This window comes from Myotis brandtii, unplaced genomic scaffold (assembly GCF_000412655.1).
Source record: "Myotis brandtii unplaced genomic scaffold, ASM41265v1 scaffold118, whole genome shotgun sequence".
Lineage (NCBI taxonomy): Eukaryota > Metazoa > Chordata > Mammalia > Chiroptera > Vespertilionidae > Myotis > Myotis brandtii.
Genome location: NW_005354090.1, coordinates 1,709,470 through 1,725,182, shown reverse-complemented (window position 1 = coordinate 1,725,182; position 15,713 = coordinate 1,709,470). Strand labels below are relative to the sequence as shown.

Here is a 15,713-nt window from a genome sequence, read left to right as displayed (position 1 = left end):
TTTTATAGTTAAAACTTACTTGACTCAGCTTCATTTTCTTGTTGCAAATTTATTTTCTTTATGAATTTATGAGCTGTCATATCTGTTGACTCTCTGTAGACCTAGACAAAAAGAATACAAAGTTGGAAGGGAACTTGGGTTGTGATATTGTCTGCCTTTTGTTGGTGGTCAGTGGTAGGGTGATTTTTTTAATCCTAATTCATATCTGAGTAATAGGTATTCTTGAAGATCTTCAGGAAAGAGGTTCTTGGGCATTCTCAGTAATTTTTAGTAACTCTCACTGACAATAAATTCTTTTTATTTTCCATTGTAAATCCCCTACCATAAACTGATAAATTTTTTAGCCCTTAATCAAATTATTTTCTTGGTTGAGACAAGAACTTAACTAGTTTCATTTATATGGAAGAGGTTAATCTTACTTATTTTCTCATTTTTTTTCCTGTCTGAGACTAACCCCTGTTTCATTAATCTTTCTTTGCTTTTGAATTCAACACTACTAGAAGAACATTTTATTTTATTTTTTAATTTAAAAACTATAAACATTTTTCTGTCATTTTTAGTGTTCTCTGGATCTTAAGTCTTTTTCATCTCAAATGGAGTTCCTGATGACACTGTATTTCATTAAGAAATCCACAGGATATTATAGAAGGATTACTGGGGGATACTTTAATAGCAGAACCACAATTTGGTCTTTGTGGGCCTTACATCTTTATTTACTATACTAGAGGCTCAGTGTGCAAAATCATGTGGCCCCGCCCATCCACACACACCCCACCCACCTGCTCATCCGCCCGCCCCCCCGCCTTGACACCCTAACCTCAAGTGAGCCTGGCCCTACCCCCACCCCCTCTGGCCTTCTCTGGCCACTTCAAGCCCTGCCCTTGGTCCCAAGACTTGCCTCGGGCTGGTCCCGCCTCCTCTGGGCGCCTCCCCGCTTCTGCCCATCTCGGGAGCAATGTGGCGGCTCCGCCCCATCTTGGCGCTGGAGGAGAGTGTGGAAGCCTTGCATCTGCTGCAGAGTTTCGAGCGCTGCTTCCTGGTGGTGCGCGCGCTGCGCTCCTTCCCTTGGCAGGTGGGCGGCGGGGTGCTCTGAATGCGAGTGGTGGGTGGCGAAGGACTGGTGAGGGCGGGGCGCTACGGGCTCTCACCTCCGCCCTCCCCACCATGGGATGGGCCCGCCTCCTCTGGGCGCCTCCCCACTTCTGTCCTGTCTCTGGAGCAACACAGTGACTCTGCCCTGCCTCGCACACAGCCTCCTGCTGAACAGTCGTTACGGCGTGAGGGTGTCATGACCATTAGCATATTAGCTCTTTATTATATAGGATTAGTTATTTTCCCTTGTTTTTGAACAATTTAGTTTCCTATTTATAAAATTTTTTATTATGCCCAAAGCCTTATTTATCATGTGATTTTTATACCTAGTGTTTTCAAAGGTGATTGACATAAATATGAATTTTATTGTTTGGAGATGAGAAGAATGGAAATGAAAAATATGGTTGGTTCTCTCAAGAGAATTATAAATTTATTCTTTAAATAATATTTTTCTGATTCCATTATTGATATGTGTTCATAATAGAAAATTTAGAAAACATAGGTGAGCAAAAGGTTGAAGATATTAAATACCAAATTCTCCCATGCAGGAATAGTCCCTAGCATTTCTATATATAGCCTTCTAATATTTTTCTGTGTGTGTGTGTGTGTGTGTGTGTGTGCGCTTGTGTGCATATACCTACCCCCAAATGGGATCATGTAATTTGTAACTTGCTTTTTCATTATAGTGAACATCTGTCCATGTAATTATATATTCATCTGTAACATTATTTTCAATGGCTACATAATATTATTTTAGATGGATTCACCATAATTTACATAATAATTTCCTACTATAAGACATTTAGGTTGTTTCTAAACAAACAGTATAGTGGTAAACATCTTTGCTACTGCATTTTTGTACATGTGATTACTTCCTTAGAACAAATTCCTAAAAGTCCTAAGTCATATCCCAGGTCAGGGTATGAACATCTTAAACATGCCTAATATGTATTGTCTAGTTGCCTTCCAGAAAGTTTTACCAACTATCAGGTGTAGGAATGCTTGTTTTCCTATGGGGACCATAGCGGGTATTGGATTGATAGGATTTTGGGAAAGGATCTTAAAAGGTCATTTAGTTCAGTCCCCTTATTTTACATATGAGGTGATTGAGAACCAGAGGGGTTAAGTGACATGCACAAAGCCAAGGTTAGAATCAAGGAATATGGAATCCTAGATCAGTGCATTCCCCCCATTCTGAGCAATTCTCCTGTCCTGAGAGAAAAGGAGGCCAATTCCAAGATATATGAAGAAAAGAAGAACTAAAGTGAAAGTGGATAGAATATAATGCATATATTTATCTGTCAGCAGAATGAATGTTGAGTTTTTGTTACCACTTACCATTACTTTTCCTCAACTCTATCTGTTTTAACATTCCCTCCTTACCACGAAGTTATAAGAATATGTACCTGCTTATAATAAAACCCATGTAGAGCTTAATGCAACAAATTAAAATGAATATAATTAAAACAAAAACTAACAAAGGTGAAGAGTATATTATCTTTTGCTAATGTCTCCTTAATTTCCTTGGGCATGCTTCCTAATTTTCCTTAAATCCCAGCAGCTTTCTGATGAAATAGTAGTCTTATTATAAGTTAATGGAAAAGAAAGTATTCTAGAGTGAATATTTTGAGAAAGAATCTTAATATTCTGATTGTGCTTTGGGTTTTTAACTATGTGTTAATAAATTTTACTCATTTTTGTAAGAATCATATATTTGGACAATGAGTTTTAACAAATTGATTAAGTTTGCTTGAAAACCTGGGTAGAATAATAATACTATGAAGTGTCTGGATTGAAGACTTGGGTTAAAGCTGATTGTTTTAAACATCTTCATTGATGATAGGATAAAGTGTAGAAGGAAGAACCATACTTGTTTAATTAGTAATAGATTCCCCATTGGAATAGTAACCTGGGACATTAAAATAGTAATCATTATAAGCTTTATAAAGAATGATGTATGTTGTTTATTCTTTTTTTTTAATTGTTTAAACTATTACGTATGTTTCCTTTTTCCCCCCCCCATTGATCCCCCTCACCCGGCCACTCCCATCCCTGAGGGCAAGCCCCCACCACCCCAGTGTCTGTGTCTACTTCTGTGTTGCTTATTCATATGGAATTATAGATATATGGCATTTATTGTGTATCTTGGATCTTACCTATATGAGGATCTCAAAAATTCAAATATTAATAAAGATGTTTCCCTATCCCAAGGTCCTTAGTTTTCCATTTTTTAGGTTGCTAGCATACTTTAGTAGACTGTCTTCTTGGGGGAGGGGGGGAGTTTTGTTTTTTTGTTTTGTTTTGTTTTTTTTAGAGAGGGGAAGGAGGAGGGAGGGAGGGAGTGATGGAAGGAGAGAGAGACAGAGAGAGAGAGAGAGAGAGAGAGACAGAGAGAGAGAGAGAGAGAGAGAGAGAGAGAGAAACATCATTGTGAGAGAGAACATCGATTGAGAGGGAAAGAGAGAGAGAGAGAGAGAAAGAGAGAGAGAGAGACATTGAGACATCAATGTGAGAGAGAACATTGATTGGTTGCCTTATGTATGTGTCTGGACTGAGAATCGAACCCCCAACCTTTCAGTATACAGGATGGCACTCCAACTAACTGAGCCACCCAGCCAGGATGAAAATTAATTTTGTTTTTATCAAACCTAATGAACTTTGATTTACTTACTGTGCTGTAATTTGAATGTTATGTCTTTTCTCTTTTCCAATAACCAATACCCGAATATAACCATAAACTCTAGAGACATCAATTAATCACTATTAGTATCCTTCTTATAGATAACTATAGTTTGTCACTTAAACTCTTAAAATTTTACCTGTCTTTTCTCTGAACTTTTGATCTGATCTCTTGCTTTCTCTCTTTTGATCTTTTCTCCATGGATTCAAAGGAAAAGGTATAGTAATTTTGGTTTGCATGAGTGACTTTTTCTCTTTTGACCTTTTAATTTTGAAAGAGAATGCTATCAATTAGTCAGTGCCCTCTTATGAAGTGCTCATGGAAGAAAACCAGCTAATTGAAAGTTAAAACAGAGAATTGTTAAAAATTATAAATTTATGCATACCTTAGATGTTTTAACTGAAAATATATAAATATTCATTTCCCCCTTAATCTTTTGATATATACCAAAGCCTTTACTTTGAGTTTGTATCTGCCAGATGGAGGTCTGCAGCATCTTTTTTGGCATAAACTGCATTAATAATGGGTCATGCAAAATTTGCACTTTTAATTTTTTAAAAAAGAGGTAAGAGCGTAGACACCTGTGAATTAATCAAATACAAAATACTAGGTTTTCATAAAACTTCTATTAAATCTTCTGCAGTTATCTTGCACACATCCTATTTTATGACAATTTTTAAAGCAATTTATCTTTACCAAGTTTCTCTAAAGCATTCATTTAGTTTTCATGGAAATGGTAGCCCTTTCTTTTTCATTCTATTTCATCAGTTTATATATTTTTAATTAAGTTTGTAAAGTACAGTAACATGAGTGGCATGAATGGCATGAACAAGTTTGGGAATGAACACAAATGACTCTTTGTAAGGATCAGCATTCCGGAAAATAGCCAGGTAGCCATGGGGATTCAGTGTTATCTGGGTTCAGTCAGTAACCTTTACAGAGGGAGTGAGAACTTTAATTCTGTGTGTTGGTCAGATGGAGGTCAGGTAAAAGTGTTTTTGCTGTTTTATAATCATTGATGAAAAATGTTTCTTAATATCTCTTTGCTTCTCCTTCGGTCTTAGAGAATATTTTAATGTACTCAAAGGATAAGAAAAGAGTAATACTGAAGAATGATGAATACTGCCAATAACAGTAGAGCTCTACACACACAATTAAATTTGATTCCTTCTTGGATCTAGGTATTTCCTACTTTGACAGTCTTTAGGAACTAGTTAAAACAAATTAGGGGCAAAAAAAATAGAGGATTGGGTTAATTTTGGTACATGGAAAGAGAAGAAAAATTCTGGGAGTATGTTCACATTTAGATTTGATAGCTATTATAGGCTTTATGCATTATTTGTGACTTTTCTTTGCTATTCAGCACATTACTCTTAAGCCCAGAATATACCGAGGAGATCTACCCTAAGTGAAGTATACTTTGAAAGGTATGCTAATAAAAGAAATAGGTATAATTCATTGCAGTGTCAAATAAATGTGCTTTTTGTGATACCTGGGCTACAAGTTCTTTTAATTAATTGGTAATCTATTTATTGTTAATAATAATCTCTTGCATTTATACCATTTTGTACTTTTTCTCATTTAAGCTGTATGCCAATTTTGTGAAGTTTATAGGAAAAAAGATAGTTTCATTTCCTATTTCTTGTCCAGCTATTTGCTTCATAAGGACCCACTCCAATTAACACACACACAAAACTAAGTTGACAGTGCCAACCAAAAGTGGCTTTATGTGAATTTGTAAATGAAATGAGATGTTACTAATTTAATCTTTTCACCCCAATGATAGACAAAGGAGATTTCTGAGAGTAGGGGGAGAATAGAATGTTTACATTTAAATTGAGATCAAGAGCCCCTGGAGAGTTGAATTTGCAGAGAGCACTGATTTTCATCTTTCTTGCTTCTGTCCATGTAACTACAGAATTTAAGTGTTTGAAAGAAGTTTTATTTTTATTTTTGTACCTTTCCCCAGAATTGTCCAGAATTACTTGGACTATAGAATGTTTAGTTAACTCTAGCAAAGAAACCACTCCAATAAGACTATGTTTTCCTTTATCTACAGAAATCTACCTTTTCTGAATTTAGTCTAAATTCTATAATAGCTAGTTTGTTAATATGGTACTGTAAAAATAGATTGTATAAAGCCAGCCATAAGAATTGATAAATATCTTTTGGAGTTAAAATAGGTTATATTTTATATATTGTGCATCACTTCATAGCCATGTGATCTTATAAAGGGACATTATCAATGTATTATAATTCACTATAATGTATTATAATGAATACATTGTAAAAATCAAGAACAAATTGAGATTATTTTTATTAACACAGTCCTGTTGGATGTAAATGAATACATCTTTCAGGAATGGCCAAGGTTGATAATTTGGTTTCTTGTCTAGCTAGTTTTCAGTACAGGGGACCCATAATTAGGAAAGCAGAGTCATGTTTGGGTTTTTAACCTACAAATCACGTACTGTCTTTTTCCTTTCCTCTTTTCTTCTCTGTTTCCTCTTTCTTAATGGTACCTTTATTTTCTATTTTATCATACACTTTAATTCTCCTATTCTTACTTTTCCTGAGCTATAATACTTAGTCTAATTTAAAGTATGAACTTTGTTAAATCAGAAAGCAGTAGTGGTTGTCTCTAAGTTTGGTAGATCTGAACTATGTAAAGTTTGGATCTCAAAGCAGTGATTATAGAGGATCCCAGCAGGACTCTATTCAGACAGGACTCTGTGCTTGGAAGGCAGGAGCCCAGACTGGGGGCTTTGTGAGACTGGAATGGAGTTTCTGCCTTTGTCCTCTTAACTGTCAGTTCATCCATTGCCTACACGCATGACCCAAAGTAGTGGTATGTATGGAACACTATTGCCCAACCGTTGTATCGTGACAGTTTGCAAAATAAGGTGTATGTATAATCTGCTGACTGTTTAAGGCAATCCTGATAAGGATAATGGGAAACACCAGTTTTTATAGACAGTTTCAGTTAAGCAAAATAAAATGTTACTTCATATTTAGAGTAAGGAAAATAAAGGAAATCTTAATAATTTGAATTAAACTAGGGGAGGGAAGAAAAACTATGTAAATAAGGAAAGTAGAAAAAAATCTGTAGTTGTAATAATGCTAGATATGAATAAAGATAATGACTTTTTAAACACATCAGCCCTTATATATTTATGAGTTTTACTCCTTTTTGAATATTCATCATAGAAGGCTAAAATCTAAAATGATTTCAGTAAACGAGAAGTATTTTGTGTGTGGCAGATACCATACAGCCATCAATTGTGTCAGAATTCCTTGGGAAGGTGGAAATTACTATTTGAGCCAGTTTATGAACATAGAAAAATATTCTTACAGTATTTAACTTTGGATGGGCAAAAGGACTTACATAATATTTCCTAGACCTGAGAATGCGTGTTTTGTGGCTGTTTCTGATAACTACCCTTACAAAAGGAAGAGTTGCAAATGTGGACACTGTTCAGATAATTGTCAGATGCCGCTGAGTGTAAGGAAGGCACCATGCTAGTATTCTGGGAGTGTTTATTCACGTACAACTTTTGCCTTACAGAGGTCTTATTCTCATAGTGGAAAACTTACCTCCAAAAAGTAGCATGTAGATAATATTAATAAAATTTGGCTAAGTAAATTTTAAAGATCTTATTGGCTTAATTCAGTGATTTATGAATCAGGTTGCATCATCTAGCACAGCAGTTTGCAACCTGTGTGACGTAAGAATTTTTAGAACATGCAATACCTGACTGTTTAGTCAGGGCACTGACCTCTTTTCCCTTAGATTGTCAAATAAAAAAGTAACAACAGCTCACACAATAGCCATCCCATGTGAATGAATCAAAATGATACCTATTTTGTTTTGTAAGATCGGCAAAAAAATACACTTTTTGGTGTGCTGCAGAATTTTGGTAATTAGTTATGTATGCCATGAGACTAAAAAGATTGAAAATCGCTGATCTAGCAGATAGAAAGGAGCTCCCAGAAGCTATACAAAATGAAAGACTTCTATAGGCAGAAGGGAATGGAGCAAGGAAGTTAATACTAGCAAAAAGCAGATTGGTTGTGGCAGGGTCACCTTCCTTTATGACGGGTCTGTCAGACAGATTACCTGACTAGTACTGACCAGGCAATTCCTGATTGACTGGTTTAAAATTCCATTCCTGGGAGACACCGAAACTAATTACGTATTAAGTCTTAGTTTGGTGATAGGGGGCTTAGCAAAAGTGACTCCATTTTGGGCCTTTTGTATTGTTTTTAATACTAGTGAAGGGTGATACAAACAATTGCTGAGGGAGTTGAGAGAATTCCAGATTGTGCAAGTGTGGTGGATTTATTTATTTTCCTCTCTAAAGTTACACTTTGTAGGCATGCCTTATTATATTTAAATTTTTATTTCATGGGTTTCAAGTGGGTACAGTAATGAACGCTATACAAAATAAGCATTATCTAGGAGACGCCCTAGAGAAATTTCTTTTAATTATTAGATAATAACATTTAATAAATATTTGAGTGCCTCCTGGAGATATCAGATTTGATTAAGGCAAAATCCTTGCCCTTAAATAACTTAATCTAGTAGAGATTTTAATTATTTGCTTTTAGCATATCAAGTGTTGATGCTTGAAATAATTCTGTTAAGTAGTTAAACACTATAATTTTATTTGTTCTGTTAATTTGCTTAGTAAACCTTTTCTTCATGGGTAATAGAAATGGAAATTTCAGTCAAATTCTAAATTAATAAAATTTGATTTTTCAATTTTTAAAGCTACTTAAAAAGGCGGTATTCCCTGTAACTTTTCATCTTGAAAATAGCAAGAAATACAATTATGGAATGAGAGCGATGAAAGGGGTTGTTTGTGGAGAGACACAGGTTTCTTATGGAGTTAGCAAGTTGTGAATTATTTTTCTGTGTTGAGCCTTTAGTAGATGCTTAATACATGTATTTAAAATGATGTAACTTAATCAGTTGATTCTTGGTACCTCCCAAGTTTTTGAAAACAAGCCTATAATAAATATGTATTTATTTACTCCTTCCATTTCTTTCACTTGATTTTACAAATTGCTTTCTTTAGATCAGAATCAAGCCTTGCGACTCTGTCTGGGTAGCACTAGTGTTGGAGGTCAGTATGGAGCCATCTCTGCCCTCAGTATTAACAACGACTGCTCAAGACTTCTCTGTGGCTTTGCTAAAGGACAGGTAAATATGAACTTTATTTTATCCATAAGACAATGTTGAAATCACTTTTTAAAAATAGTATCTCTAGATCAATATCTTGAAGACCAAAATATGTTATAAAGGGACATGCCTATAGAGCTGAGATTGCTCAGTCTCACTTTTGTCTTATTCAAATTTTGTAGTAATTGTTATTGACTGAGCCAGAGTATGTGATTTTTAAAAAATTTAGTTATAATTCACATATAACATTATATTAGTTTCAAGTGTACAATATAATGATTCCATATTTGTATATATCTGAATTATCACCACAGTAAGTCTTTTTACTATTCGTCATCATACAGAGTTATATAATTATTTTTTCTTGTAATGAGAACTTTTAAGATTTACTCTCTTAGCAACTTTCAAATATGCAGTCAATATTATTGACTGTAGTCATCATGCTGTACATTACAGCCCCATAACTGATTTATTTTATAACTGGAAATTTGTACCTCTTGACCCCCTTCACTCATTTTACCCAACCCTCAAGCCCCCTCCCCTCTGGTAACCACCAGTCTGTTTTCCATATCAATGAGTTTTGTTTTGTTCTTGTTTTTTTAGATTCCATATATAAGTGAAATCATATATTTGTCTATCTCTTAGCATAATACCCTCAAGGTTCATCCATGTCACAAATAGGAAACTTCCTTCTTCTTCTTTTTTTATTCAGCGAGTAGAAGTCCATATATATATATATATATATATCTCACATCTTCTTTATCCATTGATCCATTGATGGACCCTTAGATTATTTCCACATTTTAGCTGTTGTAAATACTACGGTGAACATGAGACTGTAGATATTTTTTTGAGTTAGTATTTTTATTTTTGGGGGGATAAATTCCCAGGATTGGAATTGCTGGGTCATATGGTAGTACTATTTTTAATTTTTTGAGGAACCTCCATACTATTTTTCACAGTAGCTGCACCTACTTACATTCCCAACAATAGTACACTAGAGTTTTGTTTTTCCACACCCTCGTCCACACCTGTTATTTCTTGTCTTTTAATCCTAGCCATTCTAACAGGTGTGAGGTGATACCTCATTTTGGTTTTGATTTGCATTTCCCTGATGATTAGTGATGAATCTTTTCATGTGCTTGTTGGCTATCTGTATGTCTTTGGAAAAATGGCTCTTCAGATCCCCTGCTCATAAAAAAAAAAAGTTTTGGTTTTTTTTTTCTTGCTATTTAGTTGTATGAGTTCTTTATATATTTTGGATATTAACCCCTTATCAGATATATGATTTGTACATATTTTCCCCCATTCAGTACATCGCCTTTTCATTTTATTGATGGTTTCCTTAGCTGTACAGAAGTTTTTTAATTTAATGTAGTCCCACTTGTGTATTTATGCTTTGGAGTCAGATCCAAAAATTTATCACCAAGGAACTTATTGTCTATGTTTTTTGTTTTTTTTCTAGGAGTCTTGTAGTTTCATTCTTACATTCTTACATTCAAGTCTGATCTATTTTGAATTAATTTTCTTGTATGGTGTAGGATTTTATTCTTAGTTCAGTTTTATTCTTTTTTGCATGTGGCTGTCCAGTTTTCCCATCACCATCTATTGAAGAGACTGTCCTTTCCTCATTGTATATTCTTACCTTCTTTGTCATGAAGTAATATATGTGGGTTTATTTCTGGGGTCTCTATTCTGTTCCATTGATCTCTGTATCTGTTTTTATGCCAGTATCATATAGTTTTGATTACTATAACTTTGTAATATAGTTTTAAATCCAGGAGTGTGATACCTCTAGCTTTGTTCTTCTTTCTCATGATTGCTTTGGCTATTTGGGTGTTTATGGTTCCAAATAAGTTTTAGGATTGTTTGTTCTGTTTCATTGAAAAATGTCATGAATTTTTATAGGAATTGAATCTATATATTGCTTTGGGTACTATGGACATTTTAACTACATTAATTCTTCTAATCCATAAGCTTGAAATATCTTTCTATTTATTTGTGTTGTCTTCAGATTCTTTCACTCAGTGCATTATAATTTTCAGTGTACAGGTTTTTCACCACCTTGGTTCAGTTTAATACTAGGTATTTTATTCTTTCTGATGCAATTGTAAATGGGATTGTTTTCTTAATTTCTCTTTCTGATAGTTTGTTGTTATTGTATAGAAACAAAACAGAATTTTGTATATTGATTTTGTACCCTGCAACTTCACTGAATTTGTTTATTAATTTGAACAGTTTTTTTGGTGGAGTCTTTAGCATTTTCTCTATATAAAGTTATATTGTCCACAAATATGACACTTTTACTTCTTCCTTTCCAATTTGGATGCTCTTTATTTTTTCTTTCCTAATTGTGCTGGCTAGGACTTTCAATACTATGTTGAGTAAAAATGGCAAAAGTGGGCATCCTTGTTTTGTTCCTAATTTTAGAGGAAAAACTTTCAGCTTTTCATTATTGACTATGTTAGCTATGGTCTTGTCATATGTGACTTTTATTATGTTGAGATATGCTGCTTGTATACCCACTTTGTTGAGAGTTTTTATCATAAATTGATGTTGAATTTTGTCAAATGATTTCTTGTGTCCATTAAGATAATCATATGATTTTATTCTTTATTTTATTTATTTATTTTTCCTGTTAATCCTCACTTGAGGCTATGTTTCTATTGATTTTTTTTTTCTTTTTAGAATAGAGGAAGGGAGAGAGAGAGAGAGAGAGAGAGAGAGAGAGGAGAAGAGAAAGAGAGAAACATTGATGTGAGAGGGAAACATAGATCAGTTGCCTCCCATATGTGCCCAACCGGGGATTGAACCCATAATCTAGATACGTGCCCTTACTAGGGATTGAACTGGCAACCTTTTGGAGCACAGATTGATGCTCCAACCAACTGAGCCACCTGGCCAAGGCTCTTCTTTATATTTTTAACTAGAGGCCTGGTGCACGAAATTTGTGTGTGCACCCTGTGGGATGGGGCCTAAACCGGCAGTTGGAAATCCCCTGAAGGGTCCCAGATTGGAGAGGGTGCAGGCCGGGCTGAGGGACCCCCCCCCCCACACACACACACATATTTCGTGCACCAGGCCTCTAGTTAAAAATATAAAGAATAGCCTTGTGGGATGGGGCCTAAACCGGCAGTCGGTCGTCCCTCTCACAATCCGGTGGCTCCTAACCGCTCGCCTGCCTGCCTGATCGCCTCTAACTGCCCTCCCCTGCTGGCCTGATTGCCCCCAACTGCCCTCCCCTGCCAGCCGATCGCCCCCTAATTGCCTCTGCTTGCTGGCCTGATCGCTCCCTAACTGGTCCCCTGCAGACCTGGTCGCCCCCTAACTGCCCCCCTGCCGGCCTTGTCACTCCTTAACTGCCCCCCTGCCGGCCTCATCACCCCTAACTACCCCCCTGCTGGCCTCATCACCCCCTAACTGCCCCCCTCCCCTTGTTGGCCTGGTCGTCCCTTAACTGCTCCCCTACCAGCCTGGTCACCCTCCCAACTGCCCTCCCCTGCCAGCCTGATCGCCCCTAATTGCCTCTGCTTGCTGGCCTGATCGCTCCCTAACTGGTCCCCTGCAGACCTGGTCGCCCCCTAACTGCCCCCCTGCCGGCCTTGTCACTCCTTAACTGCCCCCCTGCCGGCCTCATCACCCCTAACTACCCCCCTGCTGGCCTCATCACCCCCTAACTGCCCCCCTCCCCTTGTTGGCCTGGTCGTCCCTTAACTGCTCCCCTACCAGCCTGGTCACCCTCTAACTGCCCCCCCTGCTGGCCTGGTTGCCCCTAACTGCCTCTGCCTCAGCCCCCGCCACCGTCCAGAAGGAAGTCGGACGTCTGGAAGATGTCCGGTCTACCTGGTCTAATTAGCATATTACCCTTTTATTAGTATAGATGTGTTGTATCATGCTGACTAACTTGTGGATATTCTACCATCTTTGCATCCCTTTTAATGTTTTGTTGAATTTGGTTTGCTAATATTTTGTTGAGGATTTTTGCATCTTTGTTCAATGATATTGGCCTATAATTTTTTGTTTTTGTCTGGTTTTGTTATCACGGTAATGCTGGCCTCAAAATTGAGTTTGGAAATGTTATTTCCTCTTCAGTTTTTTGGAAGAATTTGAGAAAGATAGGCATTAAATCTTTTTCAAATGTTTGGCAGAATTCAGCAGTAAAGCTACCTGGTTCTGGACTTTTGTGTGTTGGGAGATTTTTGGTTATTGATTCAGTCTCTGGTTAGTAATTGGTATATTCAGATTTTCTATTTATGAATTAATCTTGGAAGATTGTATGTTTTTAGGAATTGGATCTATTTCTTCTAGGTTGTCGAATTTGTTGGTATATAATTGTTCACAGTAGTCTCTTATGCTTCTTTGTATTTCTGTGGTATCAGTTGTAACTTCTTACATTTTTTACTTAAGGCTTCTTTTTTTTTCTTGGTGATTCTAACTAAAGGTTTGTCTATTTGTTTATCTTTTCAAAGAACCAACTCTAAGTTTTATTGCTTTTTTTTTTTTATATTTGGTCTTTATTACAGTTATTTCTGCTCTGATCTTTATTATTTCTTTCCTTCTACTAACTTTGGGCTTATTTTGTTTCTTTTTTTCTAGTTCCTTTAGGTGTAAACTCAGCTTATTTATATGTGTTTTTTCTTGTTTCTTCAGGTAGGCCTGTATTGCTATGAAATTCCTTCTTAGAATTGCTTTTGTTGCATCCCATGGATTTTAGTATGTTGTATTTCTGTTTTCATTTGTCTCAAAGTACTTTTTGATTTCTCTGGTTTCTTCATTGACCAATTGGTTGTTCAGTAGCATATTGTAAAACCTCCACATATTTGAGATTTTTTTAATTTTTAGTTTTACACTCTGTGGTTAGAATAGGTGCTTGATATGATTTCAGTATTCTTAAATTTATTGAGACTTGTTTTGTGGCCTAACATGTGATTTATCCTGGAGAATGTTCTTTTTGCACTTGAGAAGACTGTGTATTATGCTGCTTTTAGATTGAATGTTCTCTATATGTTAAGTACATCTTTAAAGCCCATGTTTCCTGACTGATTTTCTGTATCATGATCTATTCATTGATATAAGTGGGGTATTAGAATCCCCTATTATTGTATTGCTGTCAATTTCTTTCTTTAGGTTTTTAATATTTGCTTTATATATTTAGGTGTTCCTATGTCAGGTTCATAAACATTTACTAATGTTTATTGTCTTGTTGGATTGACCCCTTTATTATTATGTAATGCCCATCTTTGTCTTTTATTACAGACTTTGTTTTAAAGTTTCTTTTGTCTGATAGAAGTATAGCTACCCCAGCCTTCTTTTGGCTTTCATTTGCATGAAACATCTTTTTCTGTCCTTTTACTTTCATTCTGTGTGTGTCTGTACATCTGAAGTGAGTCTTGTAGTCACCATATAGATGGGTCTTGTGTTTTAATCTATTCAGCCACTTCTGTGTTTTTTGTTTGGAGAATTTAGTTCACTTACATTTAAAGTAATTATTGACAGCTATGTACTTATTGCCGTTTTGTTGATAGTTTTCTGGCTGTTTTATAATTCTTCTTCTCTTGCTCTCTATTTTTTATAGTTTGATGACTTTATTGTTATGTTTAGACTTCTTTCTTATTATCTTTTAAATTTATAGCAAGCTAAGTTTTTTTTGCATTTTAAATTTTATTTATTTATTTAATCATTACCTGAGGATATTTTTCCATTGATTTTTTAATTTTTATTTTATTTTATTTTTCTTTATTGATTATGGTATTACATATGTGTCCTTATCCCCCCATTCTCACCACCCCCCACCCCTCCCTCCACTCATGCCCTCACTCCCCTGGTGCCTGTGCCCATTGGTTAGGCTTATATGCATGCATACAAGTCTTTTGGTTGATCTCTCCCCTTTACCCCCACCCTCCCCTACCTTCCCTCTGAGGTTTGACAGTCTGATCAATGCTTCGCTGTCTCTGGATCTGTTTTTGTTCATCAGTTTATGTTATTCATTATTTCGCTTAACATAATGCTCTCCAGTTCCATTCATGCTGTTGCAAATGTAAGAATTCCTTCTTTTTTACCACAGCGTAGTATTCAATTGTGTCGATGTACCACAGTTTTTTAATCCACTCATCTGCTGATGGGCACTTAGGCTGCAAGCTAAGTTTTAATGCATTCTAAAACTTTACATTTTTACTTTCCCTCCCACATGTTTTATTTTCGATGTCACATTTTATAACTTTTTATTTTGTGTATCCCTTAACTATTTATTGTAGTTTTAGTTCTCTTTACTACATTTGTCTTTTAATTTTCATGTTAACTTTAATCTACTACCTTTCGTATATATTTAACTTTACCAGTCAGATTTTTATTTTCATCTGTTTTCTTGTTACTAATTAGTGTCTGTCAGTTTAAAGAAGTCCCTTTAACATTTCTTGTAAGGCCTGTTTAGTGGTGATGTACTATTTTAGCTTTTGTTTATCTTGAAACTCTTTATCTCTCATGTAATTCTGAATGATAACCTTGCCCAGTAGAGCACTCTGGAAGAGTTTTCCTTTCAGCATTTTGAATTAATTTATCATACCACTCTCTTCTGGTCTGCGAAGTTTCTGCTGAAAAAAATGCTGATAATCTTTGGGGAGGGGGGTGTTCCCTTGTTTGTAACAAGTTGTTTTTTTCTTGCTGCTTTTAACATTCTCTCTTTATCTTTACTTTTTGACATTTTAATTATAATGTCTCTTGATGTGGATATCATCTGAGTTTCCTCAATCTGGATGTCTG

The 15,713-nt window shown here is 35.7% G+C and overlaps 1 protein-coding gene across 11 annotated transcripts in view; it reads left to right on the top strand.

The window, feature by feature from the left end:
• The window catches only part of VPS8 (vacuolar protein sorting 8 homolog (S. cerevisiae)), a 246,001-nt gene that overhangs the window by 36,844 nt on the left and 193,444 nt on the right, over window positions 1-15,713 (top strand). For 9 of the 11 annotated variants that reach the window (XR_001359954.1, XM_014530618.1, XM_014530628.1 and 6 more), the window contains exons 8-9: window positions 3,984-3,989; window positions 8,851-8,975. Coding sequence is in view for 9 of the 11 variants with exons in the window: in XM_014530618.1 (XP_014386104.1) it covers window positions 3,984-3,989; window positions 8,851-8,975 (131 nt within the window). In the remaining 2 variants the exon portion in view is untranslated. Of the gene's footprint in view, window positions 1-3,983; window positions 3,990-8,850; window positions 8,976-15,713 lie in introns of those variants that run through there. The other 2 variants (XM_005858444.2, XM_014530649.1) reach the window with 2 other exon arrangements.